The 10,313-nt window shown below is 37.5% G+C and overlaps 1 protein-coding gene across 1 annotated transcript; it reads right to left on the minus strand.

The window, feature by feature from the left end:
- Positions 1–8,022: 8,022 nt before the first annotated feature.
- Positions 8,023–8,954, minus strand: LOC118915938 (olfactory receptor 4C15-like). Its single transcript, XM_036892350.2, is given in 2 exon segments — positions 8,023–8,225; positions 8,228–8,954. Coding segments are annotated over 2 exon segments (930 nt in total).
- Positions 8,955–10,313: the final 1,359 nt, after the last annotated feature.

The raw sequence follows: 10,313 nt of genomic DNA on the forward strand, positions 1-10,313 counted from the left end.
CTCTTAGTTTCCTATTCTAGAAAATGGGTATTATAATTATTAGATATAATATTTAATTGTATAACTAAATGTAAATTAATATAAATATGAGATATAAGCACCTTAGCATAAGAGTATTTTAAGCAGTATTTAATTTTATAGTAATTATTATAAATCCTAATGATACTGATAAAGCATATTACAATATGAATAATTACACTGAAAGCTACTAACAAAATTTCTAAAATTTCTAAACTATTTTGAAATCAGTAAGTCAGATAACAAGAGAAAAAATGGAAAGAAAAGGTGTTTTTACATATTTTTGTTTTTAAATCAACTTCTCAAGGTACAACTGGCATACAATAAAATATACTATTTTTGCATGAACAGGTGACTTTTGACAAATGTATACATTCATGCAACTGCTACCACATAGTACAAATTTATCAATTTTATTATTTTTTCTAAGAACCAGATTTAGTTTTTGCTTGTGTTCTCTTCATGTTTAAACTGTATTTCTTTGCCTTCTGCTTTTTATTATTTGGTTTTATTACATGGTTCCCTCTAAGCATATGAGGGATGATTTGTTCCCAGCCTCTCCCCTCATTTATGATAGTTTGCTGGGCATCTTTGGGGCTCCAAGGCTTGTAGATGCATCACCCCAATCTCTGCCCTCGTTCACATGGCATTTTTCCTGTGTGCACATCTGTATCCAAATTCCCCCTTTTTGTAAGAACATCAGTGACAATGGATTAAGGCCCATCCTAATGACCTCATCTGAATTTGATTATCTGCAAAATCCACCTTTCCAAATAAATTCACATTTATAGCCACTGGGGATTAGGACTTCAACATCTTTTGCGGGGCTACAATTCAACCCATAACAAACCCTGTACAGCTTCTAGCATTGGAAAAATTTACTGAGGGCAAAAATAGTGCATGGTTGAGGCTCTCCAAAATTTCCTCCAAAAGCTCTGCTCTGTCTCTGTCCTCACCCCAACTTCAGAAGTGTCCCCCACAACCAGTGAAAAGCCCAGATTCTCAGCTTTCTGTCTATGCCCAGAGTCAACAAATGTTTCCAGGATAAAAACAGCCACAGAATTCAACTCACTTTATTAAAGGTCTTATTTCTCTGGATTCTGTCTCTTTTGATTCTGGATGCAACCGGTCTCCAGTACCTCATACCGGTGATTTCTCTTCTGCATCTGGCTTTTCTAGTTCATGACAAGCTGTTGAATCTCTCCCAGGAGTAGAAGTCCATTTATGTATTTTTATTATCACTTATTTATTAAATCAACAAATATTTATTGACCACCTAATATGCACCACTCCTCTTTGTAATAGTGCTATACTTTTGGAAGGGTACTTGGATTTCTAATGTTCTATGTCACATGCAAAGATGAAATTTCCTTACCCAACATTTTTAATATTTTTCCACCACTAAGGATATAGGTCTACACTGGCTATCAGAACTGAGAACACTGGAGTTTGAAGCTCATCAAAATAGATATGTAAGGATAAAGCTCAGAAATCACCCATCAGGGTTGCATCTTGTTTTGTTGTTGTTCCAGCTTTATTGAGCTATAATTGACATATAACATTGTGTAAGTTTAAGGTGTATGTGGGATAATTTGGTACACATATATATTGTGAAATGGTTGCCACAGCAAGTGTTAGTTAACACCCCTTTCACCTCACTCTGGGGTACCTGTGCATCAGTGTCTGATCTTCAGACATACAAGGCAACACTGAATTCTGTTAATGCCCAGAGAAGGGAAGACTCTCATGGACTTGCTCATCTTGACCAAATAAAAAAATGCCTGTGATATAAACCAGACCGCAAGTTTAATAATTTGCTTGAGTTCACATATACTTGCTTCCTAGCCTTCAGTCACTGTGTAGCAGCATTTGGAGCTACCCTATCAGTAATCACATTCTGACACTGAAATTATGCAGCTATAACTGTATATAAGTTCATCAGCAGAAGACCTATAGTATACCCATATGTATCTTTAAATTATCATTCAAGAGAAAAGACAAAGTGAAGCATTCTTATAGAAACCAGCACGCTGTGGTGTTAGGATTCCTGGTTTAGAATCACCAAATTCTAAGGGTTCAGTTAACAATGACTTCAAACACGTAATGAGGTTCTGCTATATTCAAAGCACTCTGCAACCTGGTTGGTATATGTTCCTGAAAAGAACAAAAATCCATGGCTTCCAGGAACTTAGATTCTAGTGGGAACAGACAATAAACAATAAATACAGTAAATAAGTTATAGTATGTAAGAAGATGACAAATGCTGTAAAAAAAAAGAAAAAATAGAGTAAGATAAGTGGACCAGGAGTGATAAGGGGAATGCTGTGTTACTCTGGGCATAACAGAGGCTTCTGTGAAGAGACACTAGAACTCAATATACAGTGAAGCTATAAGCAGAGCACCTTACTGTAAGAGTATTTTAAGCAGGAAAAACAGGTGAGGCAAATGCGACAAAGTGAAAGCCTTGTAGGAGGCCAGTGTGGCTGGGGCCAAGGGAACAGTGTGTAAGTGCCAGGAGAGCCAAAGAGGCCACAGAATGTCAAATCACTGCAAGGATTTTGCTGAACTATTACAGAATTTTAAGGAGAGAAGTGTTCTGATTTGACTGTACTTGTAAAAGGGACCTCTGGCAGCTGTTCTAAAAATAGACTTAGCAGAACAAGAGTAGAAGTAGGAAGAATTCTTAGAGTTTATGGCTGCGACCTAAGTGAGAGATGACAGCAGCTAAGATCAGGCTAGCAGGAAAACTAGTGCAAAAATATATTCAGCATATGTATTTTTTATTAAGGTATCATTGATATACACTCTTATGAAGGTTTCACAAGAAAAACAATGTGGTTATTACATTACCTTTCATCCTTATTATCAAGTCCACCCACATACACTATTGCATCACTGTTCATCAGTGTAGTAAGATGCCACAGAGTCCCTATTTGTCTTCTCTAGGCTACACTGCCTTCCCCGTGACCCTACACACACCATGATACCCAACAATCCCCTTCTCCCTCCCTCCCCACACAACCTCCCACACCCATCCCCTTTGGTAACCACTTGTCCTTTCTTGGAGTCTGTAAGTCTGCTGCTGTTTTGTTCCTTCAGTTTTGTTTTGTTGTTATACTCCACAAATGAAGGAAATCATTTGGCACTTGTGTTTCTCTGACTTATTTCACTGTGCATAACACCCTCTAGCTCAATCCATGTTGTTGCAAATGGTAGGATTTGTTTCTTTCTTATGGATGAATAGTATTCCATTGTGTATATGTACCACATCTTCTTTATCCATTCATCTACTGATGGACACTTAGGTTGCTTCCATATCTTGGCTACTGTAAATAGTGCTGTGATAAACATAGGGGTGCATATGTCTTTTGAATCTGAGAAGTTGTTTTCTTTGGGTAAATTCCTAGGAGTGGAAATCCCAGGTCAAATGGTATTTCTATTTTTAATTTTAAAGGAACCTCCATACTGCTTTCCACAATGGTTGAACTAGCTTACATTCCCTCCATCAGTGTAGGAGGTTCCCCTTTCTCCACATCCTCCTCAACATTTGTTGTTTGTCTTTTTGATATTGGCCATCCTAACTGATGTGAGGTGATATCTCATTATGGTTTTAATTTATATTTCTCTGATGATTAGCAATGTGGAGAATCTTTTCATGTGCCCATTGACAATTTGAATTTCTTCTTTGGAGAAGTGTCTGTTCATACCCTCCACCCATTTTTTTCCACCCATTTTTTTTATTGGGTTATTTGATTTTGGGGTGTTGAGGTGTGTGAGTTCTTCATATATTTTGGATGTAAACCCCTTGTCAGATAGGTCATTTACAAATATATTCTCCCATACTGTACGATGTCTTTTTGTTCTGTTGATGGTGTCCTTTCCTATACAGAAGCTTTTTAGCATGATGTAGTTCCATTTGTTCATTTTTTATTTTCTTCAGGAACCAATGGAGATGCATTCAGGAAAAAGTTGCTCATGTTTATATTGAAGAGATTTTTGCCTATATTTTCTTCTAAGAGTTTTATGGTTTCATGAATTGCATTCAGGTCTTTGATCCATTTTGAGTTTACTTTTGTGTATGGGGTTAAACAATAATCCAGTGTCATTCTCTTGCATGCAGCTGTCCAGTTTTGCCAACACCAGCTGTTGAATAGGCTGTCATTTCCCCATTGTATATCCATGGCTCCTTTATCGTATATTAATTGACCATATATGCTTGGGTTTATATCTGAGCTCTCTAGTCTGTTCCATTGGCCTATGGGTCTGTTCTTGTGCCAGTACCAAACTGTCTTGATTACTGTGGCTTTGTAGTGGAGCTTGAAGTCAGGGAGCATAATCCCCCCCACTTTATTCTTCATTCTCAGGATTGCTTTGGCTATTATTCAGTGTATATTTTGAAGGCAAACAATTTTTTTTCTAATGGGTTAGGTGTGAGCTGTGGTATCAAATCTTTTGATTCTATGTTTTTGGCTCTATGTTTGAAAACTGGATAGATAAAATTTCCAGGGGAAGGCTATAGGTAGAGTACATTTGGGGCAAGAACTATCAGTCAATAAATATGAAGATACCTACTAGATATTTAAAGGAAGGTATCAAGCAGGTAGTTCAGTATACAAGACTGGCTTTCAAATGAGAAATCTGGAGTGGAGATATAAATATGACAGTCACCAGCATTGAAATGGTATTTAATGTCACAAGAACCCTTGATTTTATTTTAAAGTTTTAATATAACATATGAAAAGAAATTTCTCCTGATCATCAGTAGCCTACCATAAACACTTCTGCCCTGAGGACATTCCCAAAACTCGAGGCAAAAAGCTTTCTCCCTTCCATAATCTTGTCTCCATTTCTACTTTTCTCTCTTTTCTTTCCTTCTGTTTCTATAACAATACTAACCCACAGCAGTTTATAGCAATGCAAATTTGTGGCAAAGCTAGGAAGGCAAATACTTTAATGACTGATGCCTTTTACAAACCAGGAAATTCCTGTCTCATCATAGGATCTGTACATTGGGAGAGTTTTCCAGTTAAGGGTGTGAGCTTAAAATAAATCTTCCAAACTTTCATTATCAGAGTGTGAAGGTCCATCAGGCTCCTCGGTCCAAGGAGATGGGCTCATGCAGAACCTCTCAAGGTGGCATTGTGTGGGGTCACCTGCCATGCTTCAGAGTCCAAGCCTTTGATCTATAGGAAAATAATCTTATGTTCATTCTCAGACGTAGACACATTGAACACTCCCACATGAACTGGTTCCTCTTGTCCATACTCATTAGTTAGTAGTTGCAAAACTGGAATGTGAATTTAATGAGATACATAAAATTGTAAGAATGCCAAAGTTCTTATCCTAGTCACTAGCTAATATCTTTCTCTCCAGAGAGGAAAATCTCTACAGTAAACCTAATTACCATGCAAAATTTACTCGATAAAGGTACAATCCAAGTAGCCATGGCCTGAGACATTAACCCAGAAGTGTGCCCGCCAGGCACCTAACTAGTCTTACCTACCAGTGAAACACTTGTTTGCACTAGGGCTCTCTCTACCTGATTGACACCTAATGAGGAATTTGGCTTCCTTGACATACTTTGTTCTTTATTTTCAAGCTGGGAACCTTGCTTCTGTGGACATCTTCCTTTTTTGTAAAGGTGATTTTGACATTAGCTCTGTTTTTTATGTCAGTTGTTGCCTTTTTCATATGTATGACCTCATCCAGGAGGTGTTGATTTTTATAATATAATTCACAATTTCATAAAATTGTCACAAAATCACCAAGCAAACATTAGGTTTGCAACATTTTAAGTTTGTTATACCTCTGTCTCACATGTCAGCTTAAGATGAATTAAGGCCCTAAACTAACCTCTGCTCATTTACTTGTATCTTACTAATATCAGGTTTCCAGTGAATAATTTATAAACTCTGGCCATATTAAGCCCAACTCATAAAATGCAAACTTGAGGCAATAGATTATTTTATTGGAATCAGAAATACTTTTGGAGTAAAAGATCACTGAGAACAACATTTATTTTTGCAGAAAATAAAAGAAAGGATATAGAATGAAAAATAAGAAGAATGGATAGAGGTGTTAACATCCAAAATATATAAAGAACTCAAACGACTCAACAACAAAAAATAACCCAAATGAAAAATGGGCAGAGGACTTTTAATAGACATTTTTCCAACAATATAATACAGATGACCAATAGGCACATGAAAAGATGCTCCACATTGTTAATCATTAGGGAGTGTAAATCAAAACCACAATGAGACAGCACCTCACACCAGTCAGAATGGCCACTAGCCAAAAGATAAGAAATGAAAAGTGTTGGCGAGAATGTGGAAAAAAGGAAACCTTCCTACACTGTTGGTGGGAACGTCAGTTGGTGCAGCCATTGTGGAAAACACTATGGAGGTTCCTCAAAAGTCTAAAAACAGAAATACCATATTGCCCAGTAACTCTGTTCCTACAAGTTTACTCAAAGAAAACAAAATGTCTAATACAAAAAGATACTTGCACTCCTAGGTTTATTGCCACATTATTTACAATAGCCAAAATATGAAAGCAACCAGTGTCCATCAACACATGAGTGGATAAATAAGAGGTAGTACAAATATACAAAGGAATATTATTCAGCCATAAAAAAGAAAGAAATCCTGCCTTTTATGACAACATGAATGGAGCTAGAGGGTATTACACTAAGGGAAATAAGCCAGGCAGAAAAAGACAAATGCTATATGATGTCACCTATATGTGGAATCTAAAAAAACAAAACAAAATGAATAAAACAGCAATAGACTCAAAGACACTGAGAAGTGACCTGTAGTAACCATGGCAGAGAGTTAGGGTGGGTTGGTAAATTGGGTTGGTAGGTAGGGTGAGGGGGATAGAGGAGCACAAAAACTCTCAATATAAGTTGGTCATAGGGATGGTAGTACAGCATGGAGAATATAGCTAATGATTCTGTAACATCGTCCTATGTCGACAGATAGTAACCATACTAGTTGGGGTGAGGATTTAATAATACGGGCAACTGGAACCACTGTGTTGGACACCTGAAATCAGTATAAGATTGTATATTAACTATACTTCAATTAAAAAAAGAAGAATGGATTGAGAAGACTGGCATTATTTTCGTGCTATGCCAAGGCAAGAATTAAAGTTATCTTTGAGATCTAAGGGCTAATATCAGCAATAACTACATTCCTTCTCCAAACATGACATTTTAGTGTGTTAGTGTTAGAGAGCAGTTTAAATTTGAATATGGGAAGGTATCTCATTTATTCATGTATTCAACAGATATTTACTAAGCTTCGACATCAGGCTGTTGCAGACATTACTGATACATTATTGAACCAAAGAGAGAGAAAAATTCCCTGCCTCATAGCTTAGTCTATCAGAAAAGGCAGGCCAAAAGGTAAATAAGTAATGTAGTATATCAGAAACTGATAAGTGCTCTCAAAAAATGGAGTCGCTGGCGGGCAGGAAGGGGCCATAGAACCCAATGTTCAAGTGGCTATTTTTAAAAACAAAGAATAATCACTGATACAAAAACACTCACAGTTGAAGTTCAAGAATGACCTTATCTCTTCTGATCCTGAGTTCAGATTTTTTTTCTCATCAGTCACTGAGGTCAGTGATCTTCTCATATTCTTGAAATAATTTGAATGTTTTTTTCTAATCTCTAAGATGTTTTCCCATCCCTCTCTAAAGATTTTCCAAACACGGAATGAATGACAAGAGGTCTGATAAGCTCCTCTTTTCAATCTTTTTTTTTTATTTTTAGATTCTAAGTAAACACAAAATTCAACTCTTGTAATTTACATAGGAAGGCACTGAGTTGCCAAATCAGAGTTGATAAGTGACCTCAGTGAAAACACTGTTCCTAACCCAGTATTACTCCATTTTTTGTTATATTACCTTCTGTCAAAGAAGGCCCATCCACATAGTTTTTGTCTAGAGAATTTGACTTTTTCTCCCTTAACTTTAACATTTTTTTCAAAGTTGAATGCTTTATTTTTCATTAGAAACCACCATTTTTCTGTTCCATACTTTCCTCATGGCATTTTTCACTTTCTTATTCCTGAAAGTGTAAATCAAAGGGTTAAGTAACGAAGTTAGGATGGTGTAAAATACTGCCACCATTTTGTCAAAGGAGGAAGCAGTTGAGGGTCGTGCATATACAAATATGCATGGGACAAAGAACAAAGCCACAGCAGGTGAGATCCGCAGGTGGAGAGAGCTTTCCATTGGCCTTCAGTACTATAGGCTCTCAAAGAGAGCAAGATGACACCATAGGAGACAAGCAACAAAGAGAAGATTATCATGCAAATGAACCCACTGTTGGTGACTACCAAGAGGCCAAAGATATGAGTATCAGTGCAGGCGAGCTCCAATAATGGGTACAAGTCACACATGAAGTGATCAATGACATTGGGGCCACAGAAAGGCAGCTGGAAAGTAAAGAGAATTTGTGTCATGGAATGTAGGAAGCCCCCTGTCCAGGCTACAGCCATCAGAATGCCACAGAGCCGCCAGTTCATGACAGAAGAGTAGTGCAAAGGTTTGCAGATGGCCACGTAACGGTCAAAGGCCATGGCCATGAGGACAATCACCTCCACACAAGCAAAAAAGTGTTCAGCAAAGAGCTGGGTCATGCAGCCTTCAAATGAGATGGTTTTCCTTTCATAGAGAGAGTCCACAGTCATCTTTGGGGCTATGACAGTGGAGAAGCATGCATCCAGGAAGGACATGAAAGCCAAGAAGTAGTACATGGAGGAGCCAAGGAGTGTCGGACTGCTGATGATAGTTGCCACAATGAGCAAGTTGCCCCCAACAGTTGCAATGTAGCTGACCAAGAAAACAACAAACACTATTTTCTGGACACTGGGATCCTGGGAAAGCATCAGGAGGACAAATTCAGTTACAAAACTTTGATTTTGCATGATCTCCAAGGTAAAGCTGAAAGCTATCACAGTGAGCATGTGGAAGCTACAAACATGAGAAAGAAAAATACATCTCAGACCAGTTTACAGTTGGTATTATCGTAGTCATCAAGAAGGTTGCGCATTCATGTGAAACATTATCTTATGTGTTTCTACTGCCATTGAGAACACAACATTAGAAATCTGTTGAAGATGATAGTGGAGGTCAGGCAGAATTGAGAAGAAAACTTATTAAATATTTTAATATAGCCAAAGCTTCAATATAGGGGAAGGGAAGTATCTACATGTGATAGGGATGAATAGTGCTTATCTCAACTGCCAACTCTTGTCACTTAGTAGCAACTTCTGGAGTGAATTGTTGAGAAGGATTCTGAAGGCACATTTAAATTCTGAGGAAAGGAGGACAGCAATCTATTGGTCATGCCTGCCATCAGCAGAGTGGTGGCAAGGGTGACTTGCCTGCCATCCCTGATCAGGAGACTGCCTTATGTACAAATAGAAGAAGGAATAACATCCAGTTTAGGAAGCATACGAAATTCATGGCTACTCCCCCATTTCTCTAAAAGTCTGAATTGAATTGGGCATTTAAGATGAATTAATTCATTCCTTATAAAAAAAGAAAGATCTATGGAAAAGTGTCTACCTCTATTCTAACATAGAACAAGTATGTATGTGTTGTTTTTTTCCCCCTCATTCATCATTTTAAAATAAGCATGTTTATAATAAATTCCCATTTTAGAGTGTTGTCATAATGAATAAGTTAAATAATACAATGAAAACAATTGTTCAGGGCTTAGTACCTAAGGTACAGTCCACGTTAGGTCTTATTATCCCTACTTTACTGGTAGGAAATTCATGCCTATAGAGATAAGGCCAAACAAATAACAGATGCTGGATCTGGAAATTAACACAGAACCTCTGACACTTAACATCCAAGTCCTTCCCACTGAATCAACAGAGATAGGAGCAAGGATTTTCCCTTTCTAGCAAGAACTTCAGAGCAGAACTGGCCTTTCTACTGTCTCCATCTACCTGTAGAAGTTAAAGCCTTCTGAAAAGCCTTCTGATTCCTTTGTTCATGTTTGAATGAGGTCCCTTGATGAAGGACACAGAACGAACAATGTAGATTCAGAAGGTAATGGCCCAGTTACTTACAGATACAGATTGACAGCAACCACATAGGTAAGCAATAAACCCACCTGCTTATCTCACAGGATTATGAGGGTCAAAATGTAAAATGTAAAAATGTTGCTTATGGTAAAATGTCCTTACCAATTGTACTTACTATTTTCTCAATTTGAAAGCCAGCCACCTTACCCACAGAAAGCTTTTCCATGAGTCATTCAGATAATTACTCCA

The sequence above is a fragment of the Manis pentadactyla genome, chromosome 13 (genome assembly GCF_030020395.1).
Source record: "Manis pentadactyla isolate mManPen7 chromosome 13, mManPen7.hap1, whole genome shotgun sequence".
Taxonomy (NCBI): Eukaryota; Metazoa; Chordata; class Mammalia; order Pholidota; family Manidae; genus Manis; species Manis pentadactyla.